This window comes from Scyliorhinus torazame, chromosome 10 (genome assembly GCF_047496885.1).
Source record: "Scyliorhinus torazame isolate Kashiwa2021f chromosome 10, sScyTor2.1, whole genome shotgun sequence".
NCBI classification, from domain to species: Eukaryota; Metazoa; Chordata; class Chondrichthyes; order Carcharhiniformes; family Scyliorhinidae; genus Scyliorhinus; species Scyliorhinus torazame.
Genome location: NC_092716.1, coordinates 72,979,088 through 72,999,301, shown reverse-complemented (window position 1 = coordinate 72,999,301; position 20,214 = coordinate 72,979,088). Strand labels below are relative to the sequence as shown.

Genomic DNA, 20,214 nt, shown 5'->3' with positions numbered 1-20,214 from the left:
CTTCCAAGGCTCAGGTAAGTAAATTGCTCTTTAAGACCCTCGGCAGATATTGCCCCATCTGCTGAGAGTCCTACCCTTCCTCCTCCATCTTCTAGCAACTTGTCCTGCTTTGCGCAGCCTTTCTTCATTCTCCCAGAATGTTTGATTCCCAGAAGAAGCTCTAACAGGCACCCATATCTGGATACAACTTCAACACAGTATTTTAAATGATCAAAGAATTGGACCAGTCCTGTTGACTATTCAAAATTTAGTCAAGAATCAGAAAGCTGAACTGAGGGGAAGGATGGAGGGGTTCTACAATTCATGGGCATTATTCATTATGCACTTTCAAGAACTGGATAACATTGAACATTAGTTGGGGGGGGGTTGGGAGGAGGGGGACTGTGTGTGTTAATGGTGACCATGGGTGATTCCTCATTTCTTTTTGTCATCTGTTTATGTGAACATGCGGGCTAATGTTTGGGGTTTGTGGGAGGATGGGATCGTTGTTATTGATATGGGGATTGACATATTCGTTAATAATTATTGTTTATTGTTGGTGGGTGTACATTTGGCAGAAAATACGAAAAAGAAAGAGAATAAAAATATATATTTTTTAAAGTATCAGAAAGCTGCAAAAAAGCATGTTTACTTGCACCACCTGCTAGAGGAAATAATGCAGTAATAGCCTGCAAGTACTTCATTTTTCTCCCAGAAACTTAGAGTACCCAATTCATTTTTTCTAATTCAGGGGCAATTTAGCGTGGCTAATCCACCTGCACATCTTTGGGTTGTGGGGGCGAAACCCACACAAACACGGGGAGAATGTGCAAACTCCACACGAACAGTGACCCAGGGCCGGGATCGAACCTGGGACCTCGGCACCGTGCGGCTGCAGTGCTAACCACTGCACCACCGTTCTGCCCACTGCACGTACTTCATGATTCTTTATATTTTGCTGGTGACAGATCCTGCATTCCAGTTAATGTCATGTTCAGTTATGCAGTTAACCAATTTGTTTTGTGATCTGGCTGCTCTGCATCCTGTCAATGCTCATTAGGTCTGCCACACAACCCCTTTTAGCTAACTGGGGTCCTGTGTGCTTCCGGTTGGATGGACATACACGCACCTCAGACCCATTTCCAAGCGTTAGGTGGCCATGTAGCACCTAACCATTTGGGCAGTGCAGACCCCAATTTAGCTACTGAGTGATAATAGATTTCATTACGCTGACTACAAAAACAAACTACACTTAAACAAATCATCGTTAGAATATTAGGCCTAACGTCAACTTTCGATGGGGCAATAATTAATTGACTGTGGATGATATACCCCACTCTATATTTAATCCATTGACTTTCATGGAAAAAGAAAACAGGCAGGGTGTAATCATGGACGAATGATCAGGAGTTGCCCGTTTCACTCTCCTGCAGAAACGGAACATTCCAACTGTTGTATCCATTCCAAGGAGATGGTACAAAAGAGATTTACTAAGATGATATCAGAAATTAAAGGTTTAGTTAGGAAGACAGACTGGAGAAACTGGACTTATTCATGAAAGTTGGGCATAATCATCACTTGCTTTGAAGTGTCCAAAATTGTAAGAAGATTTCACTATGTCTGGTGGTCGGTGCATTAGTAAATAAAGGACAGGGAAGAAATTAATTGGCATTGCACTGCTTTTAGTGACTGTCAAAGCACTGGGGGAGTGGGGCTGGGGTGGGGTAGATGGTACTGCAGGTCACAGAAATGATATAAATGAGGAAAGCTGCACTGGTTGCACAATACTGCCTGGACCCAGAGTATTCAATGATTTATCTCCCTTTAAATTTAAGCTCACCATCCAAAGAGCAAAGGGAGAAGGGAAACAATGGTGGAAGCAGAATCCATGATAACCTTTAAATGGGAAGCAGATAAATATTTGAGACTTTTAAAAAAATGTTTTAGATAAGGACAGGGGAATGGGATTGAGTGGAGAGCCAGCAAAGCAGAGTGGTCTTAATGGCCTCCAATTGTATGACAACTCCTGGACGTTGGGACAAGCCAGACAGAGGTGCTAACAGATGTGGGTACTTCTCCTTAGCCTGGGGAGGCAGACTGAGCAATACGGGTGCTTTTCCATGATTCCAAAGTGCCTTTTGACATCTTGACATGAGATCAGGAAAGCTGCATGCTTTTGAAATGCTGCAGGGCTCGGGAGGACCTAAAGGTGGTTGAGTCAATGAGTAATCTTAAAATATAAATAGAATATGATAAATTAATTAAACATCTGGGGCGTCATTCTCCGACCCCCCAGCGGGTCGGAGAATGGCCGTTGGCCGCCGTGAATCCCACCCCCGCCGGTTGCCGAAGTCTCCAGCACCGGATATTCGGCGGGGGCGGGAATCGGGCCGCGCCGGTTGGTGGGCCCCCCCGCTGGATTCTCCGGCCCGTATGGGCTGAAGTCCCGCCGATAAATTGCCTGTCCCGCCAGCGTGGATTAAACCACCTTTTGAACGGCGGGACAAGGCGGCGTGGGCGGGCTCCGGGGTCCGGGGGGGCGCGGGGCGATCTGACCCCGGGGGGGTGCCCCCACGGTGGCTTGGCCCGTGATCAGGGCCCACCGATCCGTGGGCGGGCCTGTGCTGTGGGGGCACTCTTTCCCTTCCGCCTCCACCACGGTCTCCACCATGGCGGAGGCGGAAGAGACTCCCTCCACTGCGCATGCGCGGGAAACTGTCAGCAGCCGCTGGCGCTCCCTCGCATGCGCCGCCCCGAGATGTCATTTCCGCGCCACCTGGCGGGGCAACAAAGGCCGTTTCCGCTAGCTGGCGGGGCGGAAATTCCTCCGGCGTCGGCCTAGCCCCTCAATGTTGGGGCTCGGCCCCCAAAGATGCGGAGCATTCTGCACCTTTGGGGTGGCGCAATGCCCGTCTGATTGGCACCGTTTTGGGCGCCAGTCGGCGGACATCGCGCCGTTTCGGGAGAATTTCGCCCCAGAACTGAGAGTGGAGAATCATGGATAAACTAAGAGAGCACACCAAATATTTTATCCTCCTCATATCTAACCAAGATAACAGCATTGAAATGTAACTACACACTTATAACCAGGTTAGAAAGTAATTTTTTTCTCCCAGATATAAGTTCTAATGCATCATACAACAAGAGCCAAATCCAAGGAACGCATCTAATTGCTGTAATTTTCTGGAAATGCTACACAATGGAAAATCACTTTCCTGTTATCTGCACGTTGCTAACATTTCTCATGAATAGATATATACAGTGAAAGCCAGAAGAAACCAGGGAAACACAATGAGACAAGTATCACATGGCCTGGGTGACCAATCAGGACTCAGTGTGGAATCACCACATGGCACCTAGGCAGAGGCATTTTGGAATCTAGCTACAGCCATGTGGCTGCTGTACAATACTGATAAATAAATATATTTTCCGTTCATTCACAAAATCTGTGAAAGTACTTCTTTACAGCTTTGAACGCTGATGTCCATTTTCTACCTCATGGGCCATATATTTAGTATGGCTGTTTCCTTGAAGATCCCAACTCCTGGAATCACAAGGAACTGAAAAAGAAACTAAAAAGGAATATCTTTTCTCTTGTTTTATAGTAACACAGCTAGTGTGATATTCTTTCATCATGTATCGTCTGTGTAGGATTACAGCAACACTGGGCACTGAAGTAACCTTGCTAAATTATTATGACCAAATCTCTCAAGATCTGGAAATAGCAGAAATGAAATGGAAACCATCATTTTTACCCCAGCAAACTCGGAATATACAAGAATTGCAGCTAATATTTGATTGAGAAGAGATTACTGAGAAACAAGCTCATTCTGTGCACATTTCAACAGGAAAACAGGTGGTTGCCACTTGCAACCCAGACAGGTTTCAGCTTCATTAGCATGATTCATAGCTTGCCCTGTAACCGATCCATTACTGAACAAGCAAATACAAGTACTCTGTGCTCTAAGACACATGAAGTACATCCAACACAATTCATTGAATAGACTGTATTCAACCTCCTGCTATTACCATGTAATAAATCCAACTCTAAAGCAGTCTTTTTGACACTATATATCCCACAAGTGTTACTGACTTCCGTGCAGTTACAATGTTTTGGCAACTGGGATCAATGCACACCCTTTTAGCAGTATTTTGTTAAGAGTAATATTTTAATAAAGGGAATAGTTTGCTTGCCACAATTACGTTTCCATTGAAAGGCTGCTATTGCACTGGGTATCTCCAGGTCTAAATTAGCATTTCTCTGCCAGTCAACTATTTGCGGTCAGGAAACAGAAGCCTGGAAACTACAACTTGTAATATTACTGCATGAATGCTTAATAAATTGATCTCAAATTCCATTGCCACTATTTTAAGAAGTATATTAAAATGGTTTGGTAAGTTAGTGCCACCATTAAAATATGTTGATAGGAATCTCTACAGTCATTTCTAAGCTAAACCATCCAGATTCAGATCCAGCAGCGATTCCCTTGTATGTACACAGAAAACCTAGATTAACATTTTCTCACTTTACTGTATTTTTACATGTTTTAATGCTTTTACTTATGTTTATTTCAAGCAAGATAGAAAAGCTAAAAATGGCCAAATCGAGTTAAATTCTGTGCTTGCAAATCCTATATTTTCCCTTTGCTGACATGGATACATTGTAGGATATTATACCATAAGGATAAGCAAATATAGCTTAAACAAATAAGCTACTTAGATAATTTTCCAGCAACCTGTTCAAAGATCAAAGGGTCATAAAAAATACCCTGCAAAGTCTGCATCCGTCTGTAAGCCAAACATTGAAAGAAAATGAAGAGTTCTTGGGCGGGATTCTCTGTCCAGCGAAGCCGGAATAGTGAAATAAGATCGGGCGGAGAATTTGTGTTAGCCAAAAATTGAGGTTGGTGCCAGGCACCGAGCGGAATGCCATGCGGTCCCTCGACAACGGTGTGAACTTGTTCTACGCTGCATGCCAGCATGGGCATGCAAATTGCACAGACACTCCATTGGCATATCATTAAAGGGCCCATTTCGGTATTTTCCGGCCTTCCACGATACTCCGCTTCTACCAGGAGGAATTACTGATGGCGAGGTTCACTTGTGGTATTTACAATCATGAAACAGACGCCATGGTTGCTGAGGGGGAGAGAGGAGGTACAAAGACTGCCCAACATCACTATAATGTGCTGTACTTGTGCCGTCAGCTCCGGGTGTCTTCCAGGGTTGGGGAGAGTAATGGGGGTTGGCCAGGAGGTGAGTCGTGGGGTCGGGGTGGCCGGGTACAGACCACCATTGCCACAGCCTGCAAGGCAGCCATCCAGCTGTGCATGTCCACTGACTGCTCACTGTGAACAACGGCACGGGCGTATGGGTGGTTAACACAGGCCACCCCCCCTAAGTACCCTCTGCCCTGGCAGACCCATCAATGGGATGGGTGAGCTCCAGCGAGAGCCATGCCTTTTTCTTGGCTGGGGTGAAGGTTGGCATGCATTGGAATTGCATGAGTTCCATGTGGCGCTGATGCTAGCCCATTAACAGGACCTGAAATGCTCCCTGACCGGCACCAATTTAGTGAACGTAGAACACTTGCGATTCAATCCTGGCGTCAGCACTTAAGTCTCTCAAATGGAGAATCCAGCCCATTATGTTTCAGTCAACAGAAACTTAATTACCTTCAAAAACAGATAATGTGCTTAGGCTTGGGTAAGCCTTGCTTATAATGTCCCATTAAAAATCCTATACATGTAAATTTTAGACATGTGGCTCAGTCTTGTATGAAGTTTTAAGATGAATGTTTTGAAACAATAATAAATTATCAGTTATATTACTGTCTCCACCTTTAAAAATTGTTAAAATGATAAGGAAAGCAATTATTTAACAAACTAAAATCCTTTTCTGAACTGTCCAGGTCAGCCATAGCTCAGTGATCTAATTGCCCACCGACTCCCACAGCTATCTAGACTACAGCTCTTCACACCCCACACCCTGTAAGGACTCCATCCCTTTCTCTCAGCTCCTTCATCTCCGTCGCATTTGTTTCAATGATGCCATTTTCCAAAATGGTGCTCCGAAAATGTGTTCCTTCTTCCTCAACCGTGATTTCCTACCCACAGATGTTGACAGGGCCCTCAACAGTGTGCGGTCCATCTCCCACGCCACTACCCTCGCCCCCTCCCCTCCCTCCCAGAACAAGGATAGAGACCCCACGTTCTCACATTTCACCCCACCAGCCTCAGAATGCAAAGCATAATCCTCTGCCATTTTCGCCAACTCTGATGTCACCACCAAACACATCTTCCCTTCACTCCCTCTGTCAGCATTCTGCAGAGACCGTTCCCTCAGAGATAATCTAGTCCACTCCTCCACCATACCCAGTACCTCTCCCATCACCCATGGCACCTTCCCATGCAATCGCAGAAGGTGTAACATTTGCCCCTTTACCTCTTCCATGCTTAACATTCAAGGCCAAAACATTCATTCCAGGTTAAGCAGCGTTTCACTTGCACCTCTTCCAATTTGGTCTATTACATTCGCTGCTCAGATGATTAGCTCTACCCCACCTCGACCCATTTGTTTTCATCCCATTTCATTTTAACTTTTTTACCATTTCTTTCTCTCTTGTCTTTCACCCCCCCCCCCCCCATCTTATCCACCTTTCGTTACCCTTTCTCCCCTTTGCTTCCCCCTTCCCCTCCCTCCACATCTACATTTGTCACAGTTTACCCTCTGATGTTAGTTTCTCTGCAGTTTGGCCTTTCACAACTTTTGTTCTCTCTGGGGACTTCTATTAGCAATCTTTCTACTTGCTTTCTGTGGCTATTAACACCCGTTTCCCTGGGTTTCTGTGGCTATGACTCATCTTTCATTCTCACTCCACAGTATAAACATTTCCCACTTTCTCTGTCTTTAGCTTTGACAAAGGGTCATCTGGACTCAAAATGTTAACTCTTTTCTCTCCCTACAGATGCTGCCAGACCTGCAGAGATTTTCAAACATTTTCTTTTTGGTTTCAGGTTCCAGTATCCGCAGTAATTTGCTTTTATCTAAAATACAGAGGCAGTCTCAGGATAAGGGATCGATAATTTAGGACTGAGATGAGGGAAAAAGACTTCGCTCAAAGGGTTGTGAATCTTTGGAATTCTCCACCTCAAAGGGCCATAGATTCGCCATCAATAAATTCATTTAAGGCTGGGAGAGAGAGATTTTTGGTCTCAGGGAATTAAGAGATATGGGGAGCAAGCAGAAAAATGGAATTCAAGCCCAAGATCAGCCATAATCATATTGAATGGCGAAGCAGGTTAGGGTTAGGGGCCATACATTCTACTCCTGCACTTATATCCTGTGTTGACAGATTTATTATAACAATGGCCCTAAAACTCTGCACCAGAGGCTCATTTCAGGGCTCCCCAAGGGACATGTATGGCATTTCTCAGGCTGCAACATATAAATGCATATGAGAAGTTAAAAATGCCCTGTTCAGAAAGGCCAACAAATTTGTGAGATTCTCAACACAGTGTAATCAACTGCAAATGTATGACCATTAGATCTTCCTCAAATAGTCAGCTGCGTTTGTAAATCAGAAGGGGATTGATTCCCTTGCATCCAGGTTGTCTGTAATATCTGAAAAAGAATTAAGCAGGTGTGTGCTTGTTTCCCAGTGAGCTCCTATGACACATACTTCTTAAAGAACTCCCAGCTACAGCAGTTATTTGATGCCCCTGCCCGAGTGCAGGAATAGATCCTGGGTGACAAGGGCTATCCCCTAGAATGTGGCGCTTGACACCACCCAATAAAGGTTGAGCTCTAACACACCACCACATTGTTCCTGGCACAAGTGAGATGTCCCTCAGACCCCTTCACTCAACAACGACTGCCAAGCATGAAGCATGCTAGTGCAATATGCTCTCCAAGGGGGCATGGCCCCACAAATCTACACAATGCACACAATAGTCAAGGGAACAAAATATATTGTGATATCTATATACATGTGCATACGATAACAGCATCTCAGTACCTATGCCACCATTGTTCCCTCAATACTTTGTCATTTTTCTTTCACAACCACTACATGTTGGTGCGACCTGAAATCAGCAGCTGATGAGGAGACAGGTTCCGGAGAGTGAGCTCCACCATGTTATTGCATGTTGGACATGTGCCCACATTGTGCACTTAACATTTGATATTAAAGTAATATTAATAGTTATTGAATGCATTATGGCTCCCGCCATGAATGCGAAAGTGCAGCTCACTTCCTGTCACCCCTTCGGGAGCCGTGGCCCTCAGTCTGATGTCCTACACAACTATGTGCACATGATAAATGCTAAAATATATTAAACTACTGGAATTAAAACAGATGGCACAGGCCCAATATTATTATAATGTCTCAGTTACTGTATTTGCATAATGTCGGAGTAGGTTGCACTGATTAAAAAATATAATTGTCTTATTTTGTTTAAGCCACTGCGAGAAAAGCTTCGAGGTTCCAAGACGGATACCAATTGATTGATAATTAATGGATTTAACAGATTATTGTCACATAATCAATGAACTATCTCATTGTGCCTTAAACTTCTTTAAGTTTGGTATCAATATGGTATTCAACAGGTAAGTAATTTTAGTGCTTTTATTTTTTGAAACTAGTGATGCATGTCACTGTGGAAGACAACTATATGTGGTGATTCAGCTGCTATTCTGACAGCTATGTATGATGGTTGGTCAGGTAATTTCAGTAGACATGTTTAAATCCAGAAAAATACTTCAATGTTCTTAAAAGGACTTTCATGTGGTCATCATGATATATTTTTATGTACAAGAGTGGTAGAATTTGGGATTATAATGGGTTTCAACGCTTTGTGATTGAATGATTTTATATTTAAGCATTTTTGACAATGTTTGCCTTTAAAATATTGATATTAAAGTAATATTAATATTATAATTTTAACATTTCTGTTTTGGGTAATTATTTTATCCATAAAGTGTGAATGTTGAGGATTGACAGCTACAGAGTGATACTGGCCAGATAGTATACTTGATAAAATAGTTTTGTGAGAATGTGTTAACGCACTGCTCCTGCAGTCACACTCGTTGTTTAAAATGAAAATCTTTTTTTAAATATCCATTACTTTATCAGAGTTACAAAGCCAGAGCTCAGAGTGTGGACAGGGGCGAACCCCTAATCCAGCTCCTTGCCTGCTCCAAAAACCAATTCAAATTCAATCCAATTCATGGTCTCCACAAGAGAGACATACCAGGCCTTACACCTGATCCCATGCTCATCTTAGCCAAAAGGCCGAGAAGCGATATGAAAATCTTTTATAATAGCCACTGGATTTAAATCTGTTTGTTTTGGATCTTTTTAAAGTGCTAATTAAGCAATACAGAAATAGAGGATTGCTTCAGAATCTCACGTAGCAGTGATGCTGTTCAACAGTGGCACCAGCTGTCTTTGCTGTAATGTGACTTTCTCACACACTCCTGAGCAGTCTATTGTCAACGTGATACAGAGTTCTACTAACAGTCATCAAATATTGGTGACATTTTAGTGTTTGGACAGGCCAGACTGATCTGTTTATTAACATTAAAATCTTCACAACAATCCAGAGATGGTTCTGCTTTTAGGTTTTCCTCACTAGAAAGAAAATACTAGCACAATCTTGAGGTCGACAATATCAACTTGCAAACCAAAGGAGACACTGCGAAAAATACCCTCATGCAACCAGAGAGCCTATGTTAATGTGAGCATTATTTGCTGCAAATAAACTATACAATCATTTATAATGAATATCGCTGCAATGTAACTTGGTTATTTTTATCCACATGGTTTTTATTTTCTACGTTTATACTGCTCTAATAGTTCAAAGTTTCTGCCAAAAAACTTTTAACTGTAATAAAATACATATGTAAATTACTGAAAGTAGATTAGTGTTTGTAACATTATTAAATTTAACTCCTCTTGCATAAAAATTGGCCAAGGCCTTCAAATGCAAACTGCTAGAATTTTGTAATTCAGTAAATTTGCATATAGAATTTACAGTGCAGAAGGAGGCCATTCGGCCCATCGAGTCTGCACCGGCTCTTGGAAAGAGCACCCTACTCAAGCCCATATCCCCTTATCCCCATAACCCAGTAACCCCACCCAACACTAAGGGCAATTTTGGACACTAAGGGCAATTTAGCATGGCCAATCCACCTAACTTGCACATCTTTGGACTGTGGGAGGAAATCAGACCGGCACCCGGAAGAAACCCACGCACACACGGGGAGGATGTGCAGACTCCGCACAGACAGTGACCCAAGCCAGGAATCGAACCTGGGACCCTGGAGCTGTGAAGCAATTGTGCTAACCACTATGCTACCGTGCTGCCCCAATAGGAAAATGGAAATTGCTAGACAAAGAAACAGGAAGGTTCATCCAGCTTGTGGTAGATACAATGGTAATGGAGTTGTAGACTGAGCATGACAATCAATCACTTTAAATTAGTGTATAACAGACCCAGAAGTAACACGAGGAATACCCAAGTGGTGGACAGCACTGACAGCCTCAGGTTCAAAGTCAACATTTTCTTCTCATGCATGCACACAGGGCATTTCTCAAATTACATAAAAAGCATAAAAAGGAGAACCAAAAAGGTAATAATCTCTGGATTACTACCGGAGACACGAGCTAATTGGCACAGGGTCAATAAGATTAAAGATGTAAATGCACAGTTCAAAGTTTGGCGTGGGAGAAATGGGTTTGAATTCATGGGACATTGGCACCTATACTGGGGAAGGAGGGAGCTGTTCCGATGGAATCAAGCTGGGACCAGAGTCCTGGCGAATCGCATAACTAGAGCCGTAGATATAATCTTTATTCATGTCACAAGTAGGCTTACATTAATAATAATAATCTTTATAAGTGGTACAAGTAGGCTTACATTAAAACTGCAATGAAGTTACTGTGAGGGAGTCACAGAGGGAGCGGACGTTGGGGCGTATGTGAGCACGATGCTCCATACCTTAATGGGAGCTGAGGCCCCGACGGGCCCCCTGGAAGTGGAGGGAGCGTACCGAGTCCTCGTGAGAAGACCAAAGGCAGGAGAAATACCTCGAGCAATAGTGGTGAGGTTCCACCGCTACAAGGACAGGGAGATGGTCCTGAGATGGCCGAAAAAGACACGGAGCAGCAGGTGGGAGAACGCGGTGATCCGCGTGTATCAGGATTGGAGTGCGAGAAGGAGGGCGAGCATGGGTGGGTGATGGTAGGGTGTCAGATATATATAGGGAAATGAGAGACGAGGGGGAGATGATGGTAGAGGAGCTGAAGGGAAAATGGGAGGAGGAGCTGGGGGAAGAGATTGAGGAGGGGCTGTGGGCAGATGCCCTAAGTAGGGTAAACTCTTCATCCTCGTGTGCCAGGCTCAGCCTGATACAATCCAAGGTTCTACACAGGGCGCATATGACGGGAGCAAGGCTGAGTAGATTTTTTGGAGTGGAGGATAGGTGCGGGAGGTGCGCGGGAAGCCCGGCGAACCACACCCACATGTTTTGGTCATGTCCGGTATTGCATGGGTTCTGGGTGTGTGGCAAAAGTGATCTCGAAGGTGGTGGGGGTCCGGGTCAAACCAAGCTGGGGGTTGGCTATATTTGGGGTTGCAGATGAGCCGGGAGTGCAGGAGGCGAGAGAGGCCGACGTGTTGGCCTTTGCGTCCCTAGTAGCCCAGCGAAGGATTCTACTTATGTGGAAAGAAGCTAAGCCCCCGGGTGTGGAGGCCTGGATCAACGACATGGCAGGGTTTATAAAACTGGAGCGGATAAAATATGCATTAAGAGGTTCGGCTCAGGGGTTCACCGGGCGGTGGCAACCGTTCCTCGACTACCTCGCAGAGCGATAAAGGAAAATAGGAAAGGCAGCAGCAGCAACCCAGGGGGGAGGGGGGGGGGGGGGGCTCATTTGGGTCTTCAGCGGTTTTATGTGTGTGTTTATATATTAGTTATTTATATTTGATTTCACAAAGTTACTATTTTAGTTACTATTTCTGTTGTTTCTTATTTTGTTGTTGGCAGTTGCCGTTAGTTAGCATATTATTTATTTAAAAAACGATCAATGTATATATTATTACAAAGTTGTAAAATGGGAAATTTTTGTTTGATTGATCAAAAAACTTTAATAAAATATATTTAAAAAAAAAAGAAAGGCATCTATCTTTTTCTTAAAAACGTTTAAAGAAGGAGCCTCAACTGCTTCACTGGGCAAGGAATTCCAGAGATTCACAACCCTTTGGGTGAAGAAGTTCCTCCTACACTCCGTCCTAAATCTACCTCCCCTTATTTTGAGGCAATGCCCCCTAGTTCTGCTTTCCCCGACCAGTGGAAACCACCTGCCCGCATCTATCCTATCTATTCCCTTCATAATTTTATATGTCTCAATAAGATCCCCCGCATCCTTCTAAACTCCTATGAGTACAGTCCCAGTCTACTCAACCTCTCGTCATAATCTAATTCCCTCAACTCTGGGATCAACCGAGTGAATATCCTCTGCACTCCCTCCAGTGCCAATATGTCCTTTCTCAGGTAAGGAGACCAAAACTGAACACAATACTCCAGATGCGGCCTCACCAACACCCTATACAATTGCAGCATAACCTCACTAGTCTTGAACTCCATCCCTCTAGCAATGAAAGACAAAACTCGATTAGCCTTCTTAATCACCTGTTGCACCTGCACACCAACTTTTTGCGACTCGTGCACCAGCACACCCAGGTCCCTCTGCACAGCAGCATGTTTTAACATCTTACCGTTTAAATAATAATCCATTCTGCTGTTATTCCTCCCAAAATGGATAGCCTCACACTTGGCAACATTGAATTCCATCTGCCAGACCCTAGCCCATTCACCTAACCTATCCAAATCCTTCTGCAGACTTCCGGTATCCTCTGCCCTTTTTGCTTTACCACTCATCTTAGTGTCGTCTGCAAACTTTGACACATTGCACTTAGTCCCCAACTCCAAATCGTCTATGTAAATTGTGAACAACTGCGGGCCCAACACTGATCCTTGAGGGACCCCACTAGTTACAGGTTGCCAACCAGAGAAACACCCATTTATCCCCACTTTCTGCTTTCTGTTAGTTAACCAATCCTCTACCCATGCTACCACTTTACCCTCAATGCCATGCATCTTTAGTTTGTGCAGCAACCTTTTGTGTGGCACCTTGTCAAAAGCTTTCTGGAAATCCAGATATACCACATCCATTGGCTCCCCGTTATCTACTGCACTGGTAACGTCCTCAAAAAAAAGAGTGCACGTTAACGCGTTAAAGGGGCAGAGGGCTCAGGAGAGGTGTGTAAAGTTTCCAGAACACGCAATAGAGCAAAGTATAGAAACAGTATACAGTATAGATACTGTAAATTCTATGATTCTATGAAAGTGGCAGGAATCCAACTTCAGGCACAGCAATAAAGGGGACAACTATGAGAAAGGGGGTGGTCAATGCAGGACTGAGGGTGTTGTACCTAAATGCGCATAGTATATGAGGCAATGTAAATGAGCTTGTTGCACACATTGAAATTGGTGGATACGATGTTGTGGACATCACAGAAATGTGGCTGCAAGGGGATAAGGGCTGGGAGCTAAATATCCAAGAATATGTGCCCTACCGAAAGGACAGGCAGATGGGCAGAGTGGTTGGGATTGCATAGTTAGTAAGAAATGAACTTAAATTGATAGCAATAAGTGATTAAGGGTCGGAAGGCATAGAATCTGTGTGGGTAGAGTTGAGGAATCACAAAGGAAAAAGGACCCTGATGGGAGTTACGTACAATCCGCCTAGCAGTAGTTAGGATGTGGGGCAGAAAATAAATCAGGAGATAGAAAAGGTATGTAAAAAAAGCAATATTACAAAAATCATAGGGGACTTCAATATGCAGGTGGACTGGGAGAATGAGGTTGGTAGCGGATCCCAAGAAAAGAAATTTGTGGAATGTCTACAAGTTGGTTTTTTGGAGCAGCTTGTGGTAGAGCCCACTGGGGAACAAGCATTGGCCACACTAAATTGTCCCTTAATTGGAAAAAATTAATTGGGTACTCTAAATTTTTATTTTTTTTTAAAGAAATACGAGTGTAAGTTAGCTAGTAATATAAATGAAGATTGCAAGAGTTTTTTGCGATATATAAAAGGTAAGAGAGAGGCAAGAATGGACATCGGACCACTGGAAAATGAAGCTGGGGAAGAAGTAATAGGGAACAAAGAAATGGCCGAGGAACTGAATAGGTACTTTGCATCAGTCTTCACAGTGGAAGACACCAGTGGCATATCAGAACTTCAAGAGAGTCAGGGGGTAGAGGTGAGTGAAGTGGCCATCACTAAGGAGAAGGTGCTGAGGAAATTGAAAGGTCTGAAGGTGGATAAATCACCCGGACCGGATGGACTACACTCCAAGGTTCTGAAGAAGATAGCTGAGGAGATCTGGAGGCATTGGTGATGATCTTTCAGGAATCACTGGAGGCAGGGAGTCCCAGAGAATTGGAAAATGTCTAATGTAACACCCCTGTTTAAGAAGGGAGGGAGGCATAAGACTGGAAATTATAGGCCAGTCAGACTGACTTCGGTTGTTGGTAAGATTTTACAGCCTATTATTAAGGATGAAATTGCAGAGTACTTAAAAGTGCATGGTAAAATAGGACTGAATCAGCACGGATTCGTCAAGGGGAGGTCATGCCTGACAAATCTGTTAGAATTCTTGAGGAGGTAATGAAGAAGTTAGACAAAGGAGAACATGATCTATTTGCAATTCCAGAAGGCCTTTGACAAGGTGCCACACAGGAGGCTGCTAAATAAGATAAGAGCTCATGATGTTAGGGGCAAGGGACAAGAAAGAGAATGTGGATAATGGGGACCTTTTCAGGATTGCAGCTGGTGACTAGTGGCCTTTCGCAGGGCTCAGTGTTGGGACCACAGCTATTCACAATATACATTAATGATCTGGAAGAAGGAACCAGGGGCATTGTTGCTAAGTTTGCAGATGATACAAAGATATGTAGAGGGGCAGGTTGTGTTGAAGAAGCAGAGAGGCAGCAGAAGGATGTGGAGAGGCTAGGAGAGTGGGCAAATGTGGCAGATGGAATACAATGTAGAGAAGTGTACGGTTATGCACTTTAGTAGGAAGAATAGAGGCATAGACTACTTTCTAAATAGGAAAAGGTTTCAAAAATCAGAAGAACAAAGGGACTTAGGAGTCGTAGTTCAGGATTCTCTTAAGGTTAACATGCAGGTTCAGTCGGCAATTAGGAAGGCAAATGCAATGTTAGCATTCATGTCGAGAGGGCTAGAATACAAGAGCAGGGATGTATTGTGTAAGGCTCTGGTCAGACTCCATTTGGAATATTGTGAGCAGTTTAGGGCCTCATATCTAAGGAAGGGTGTGCTGGCCTTGGAGAGGGTCTAGGGGAGATTCACAAGAATGATCCCCGGAATGAAGGACTTGTCATATTAGGAACGGTTGAGGACTCTGCATCTGTACTCGATGGAGTTTAGAAGGATAACAAGAGGATCTCATTGAAACTTACAGAATACTGTGAGGCCTAGATAGAGTGAACGTGGAGAGGATGTTTCCACTAGTAGGAGAACCTAGAACCAGAGGGCACAGTCTCAGACTGAAGGGTTGATCCTTTAAAACTGAGATGAGGAGTAATTTCTTCAGCCAGAGGGTGGTGAATCTGTGGAACTCATTTCCACAGAAGGCTGTGGAAGCCAAGTCACCGAGTGTTTTTGTGACAGAGATCGATAGGTTCTTGATTAATCAGGGGATCAGGGGTTATGGGGAAAAGGCAGGAGAATGGGGATGAGAAAGATATCAGCCATGATTGAATGGCGGAGTAGACTTGACGAGAAGAATATCCGAATTCCGCTCCTATGTCTGATGGTACTTATACAATGTATCCCAAAATGTTAGTAGTAACACTTACATTGCTGCTGGCCTGTGGCTGGGTTCTATAACTACGCATTATGTTCTGGAAGGATCTATCTTCTTTTGTTACCTGAAAATAAAAAAGTTATTTTATACTGATTCAAAACGTAGCACAAGGTACTGTTTTCCTTACACATGAAAATCAATGTAAATAAAAATCAGGGGAAATGTAAGCAGGTTGCCAATTTACACTACAGTCAAAATCTACTCTCCACTATCCAGCAGAGCAAGCACAATTGCAGAAAACTCACATATAATGGGTGGCATGGTGACACAGTAGTTAGTACTGCCAATCAAGTACCCCATCAAGGACCCAGGTTCAATTCCGGCCTTGGGTGATTGTGTGAAGTTTGTACGTTCTCCCCGTGTCTGCGTGGGTTTCCTCCGGGTGCTCCGGTTTCCTTCCACAGTCCATGATAAATTGCCCCTTAATGTCGAGGACTGTGCAAGTTAGGTTATGGGGTTACAGAGATAGGGTGGGGTGGACGGAGGATTGTGTAAATGGGTAGAGTGCTCATTCAAAGGGTTGCTGCAGGCTCAATGGGCCGAATAGCCTCCTTCTGCACTGTAAGGATTCAATGGTAATGTTGGGAAATTTGGGGTCAGGGTCATTATTATGGGTGGAGAAGTGTTCAGGCAGAGGGATCTGATAAAACAATTGAAAAAAATCAAGGCCAATTGGCTGGGTTGTAGTTAAATGCATAACTCACAACCAAAATTCTCAAGATACTTTCGGCTGCTTTTTGACTTATTCCCAGGGTGTATTTGTCTCTTTGCTTTATGTGCATGAACGATAGTTAGATGATATGAAATTCTAACTTTCACACTTAAAAAAGACTATCTGGCACAGGTTTGGTGCTTTTCTCAGGCCACACTGATTTCTGTTTTTTTCAGTCATTTTTAGATTCCATCTTTTGTTAACGATATTAGGAGGACATTGGGGTGTAAACATACCACAGCAAAATGGGTACCCAAAGTCTAGGTGTAAATCCCCAATTACTTTCCTGTAGGAAGTTCTACTCCAATACATGATACCTCGATCCTCACACTTGGAGAAAGGGGAGGTCAAAAATGCCTTACTAATTACCTTGATCCTAAACAAACACAATCTGTTATTGACTGCAGCTAGCAAATTTCCTGCTGAATGTATACGTAAAATGCATTTTATTTTCATCAAGAATTAATAAATACACAAAGAGTGGCAGGAAAGCATACATATTGGGTGTATATTTGAATAGACTTGAAGCTTGAACTTTGGACTTCTCATATGTTGTAGCACCAATTTGCTTTTAATGACAATCTAAAGGATAAGAACTTACATGTTCAATCGAGTCTACAAGGTCAATGTTGACATTTAAGCCACAGGAATGTCAAGCCCATGGACTGTAGAGAGGGGCAACAGATCTGTTGAAGCAAGCTTCAAGTCGCTATCGAACATTCAGTTTGTAATTTAAAAAATAGTGCACACAATTAACTTTGAATGAATTAATTATTCATACTTCGCAACTCACTACATCGGAAGTGCAACTACTAAAGGGTGTGGTATATAGGGCGCGATTCTCTGCTCCCGCGCCGTTTCAGAGAATCGCCTGGGTCGCCACATTTTCCCGCGACGCCGGTCCGACGCCCTCCCACGATTCACGGAAGCGGCCAGATCGGCACAATCGCGTTTTGCGTGGCGCGGTCCAGTGAATCGCCCGAGACAGCCAAAACGGCGATTCACCAGTACCCCCGCGATTCTCAGTGCCAGATGGGCCGAGCGGCCTGCCCAAAACGGCGGGTTTCGCCCGGCGCCATCCACACCTGGTTGCTGCCGGCGGGAACAGCGCGGGAACGCTGGGGCGGGCGGCCCGCGATCGGTGCCCACCGATCGTCGGGCCGGCCTCTCTGAAAGAGGACCTCCTTTCTTCCGCAGCCCCGCAAGATCCATCGGACATCTTCTTGCGGGGCGGACTCGGGGAGGACGGCATCAGTTGTGACACCAGTTATGAAATGAAATGAAAAAAAAAATGAAAATCGCTTATTGTCACAAGTAGGCTTCAATGAAGTTACTGTGAAAAGCCCCTAGTCGCCACATTCCGGCGCCTGTTCGGGGAGCCTGGTACGGGAATTGAACCCGCGCTGCTGGCCTGCTTTAAAAGCCAGCGATTTAGCCCAGTGTGCTAAACCAACCCCGGCCGCGTCATGTATGCGGCGCCGCCAGGCACGCGTAAATGACGCGGCGTTGCTCCTAGCCCATATTCGGGCCCTGAATCGGTCGGGATAGGGGCCATTTCGTGCTGTCGTGAACCTCGACGACGTTCAGGACGGCGCGAACACTCTGTCTCCATTTCAGAGAATCGCGCCCAATGTTCTTTAGAAAGTAGTTAGCAGACTTCCGGCGATGGTTGCTAACTTCCGGTTGCGGCGATGACCAGCTAAGCCGCACGTTTCGGCACCTCCCGTTTCAATGGACTTTTGGGCTCTTATCGGGAGCCCCAACGGAAATTTTTTACGGTCAAACCCAGTGTGAGGCGACAAAGGAAGGAGTCCCCCCGGGTGTGGATGGAAAGAAACGATAGTAGTGGCCAGATTGCGGAGGATCCTCTGGAGCAGCGGCAGAGAAGAGAGGGGAGAAGCAAGATGGCGGCTGAGGGAGCCCAGATGGTATGGGGCCCGGAACATCAGGAGTTCCTCCGACGATGTGTGGAGGAGCTCAAGAAGGAGGTGCTGGGCCGATGTTGCTGGCGATTGAGGGATTGAAGGAGACGCAAAAGACCCAGGCGATGGAGCTCCGTGGAGTGAAGGCAAAGGCAGCCGAGAACGAAGACGAGATACAGGGCTTGGTGGTGAAGACGGAGACGCACGAGGCACTACATAAGAGGTGCATAGAAAGGCTGGAAGCCCTGGAAAATAGCTCGAGGAGGAAGAATCTAAGGATTTTGGATCTTCCCGAAGGGACAGAGGGAGCTGATGTTGGGGCGTATGTGAGTATGATGCTCCATACTTTAATGGGAGCTGAGGCCAAGACGGGCCCCATGGAAGTGGAGGGAGCATACCGGGTCCTCGTGAGAAGACCAAAGGCAGGGGAAATACTGCGAGCAATAGTGGTGAGGTTCCACCGCTACAAGGACAGGGAGATGGTCCTGAGATGAGCAAAGAAGACACGGAGTAGCAGGTGGGAGAACGCGGTGATCCGCGTGTATCAAGATTGGAGTGCGCAGGTGTCGAGAAGGAGGGCGAGCTTCAATCGGGCCAAGGCAGTGCTCCACAGGAAGAAAGTAAAATTTGGAATGCTGCAGCCGGCAAGACTGTGGGTTACACACCAGGGCAAACACCACTACTTCGAGACGGCAGAGGAGGCGTGGACATTTATTAAAGAAGAGAAGTTGGACTAGATTTGAGGAATTGATGTTTGGAAAGAAGTAGCGAGGTGGTGGCAAAGAAATGCAAAGGGGGGAGAGGAGGAGGGTTTATCTGTAAAAATGTTAGACGGGAGAATTTTTCTTCTCCCCCCCCCGAGGGGTACACACACGAAGAAATGGGGGCGCCGGTGGGGAAGGGGACAGGGAAGGGGAGAGGGAGCTGCGCCACTAGGGGCGGGGCCGAGAGGGAAGCGCGGGTTTTTTTCCCGCGCTATGGAAATTGCAGCGGGAAAAGTGGGCACAGGAAGGAAGGGGGCCTCACACGCAGGGAGGCCAAGGGTAAACGGGGGAAGCCGAGGTCAGCCAGAGTTTGCTGACTCCCGGAAGCAATATGGGGGGAGCAATCAAGCTAGAAGGGAATCTAGCGGGGGATTAACTGGGTTGCTGCTGCTGAGGGTAAGGGGGAGCTGATACGGGATGGGATGGTCGGGACCGGAGGGTGCCGTCTGGTGGACAAACGGGTGCGTGGGACCCGAGTGAGGAGCTGGTTTAAAAAAGGGGATGGCTAGTCGACGATGGGGGGGGGGGGGGGGGGGGAGTAAAGAGCCCCCCAACCCGGTTGATCACGTGGAACGTGAGAGGGCTGAATGGGCCGATTAAGAGGGCAAGGGTATTTGCACACCTAAAGAGAATGAAGGCGGATGTGGTTATGCTTCAGGAGACGCACCTGAAATTGGTGGATCAGGTCAGATTAAGGAAAGGATGGGTGGGACAGGTATTCCACTCAGGCTTAGATACGAAAAATAGAGGGGTGGCAATACTGGTGGGGAAACGGGTATCGTTCAAGGCTAAGACCATAGTGGTGGACAGTGGGGGCAGGTACGTGATGGTAAGTGGCAGATTGCAAGGTGAGGCGGTGGTGCTGGTGAACGTATATGCCC

The 20,214-nt window shown here is 45.4% G+C and overlaps 1 protein-coding gene across 2 annotated transcripts in view; it reads right to left on the bottom strand.

Moving 5' to 3' along the window:
• Window positions 1-20,214, bottom strand: part of rbl2 (retinoblastoma-like 2 (p130)) — a 239,909-nt gene that overhangs the window by 20,590 nt on the left and 199,105 nt on the right. For both annotated transcript variants that reach the window (XM_072518251.1, XM_072518252.1), the window contains exon 18: window positions 15,928-15,999. In XM_072518251.1, the coding sequence (XP_072374352.1) occupies window positions 15,928-15,999 (72 nt within the window). The remainder of the gene's footprint in view (window positions 1-15,927; window positions 16,000-20,214) is intronic.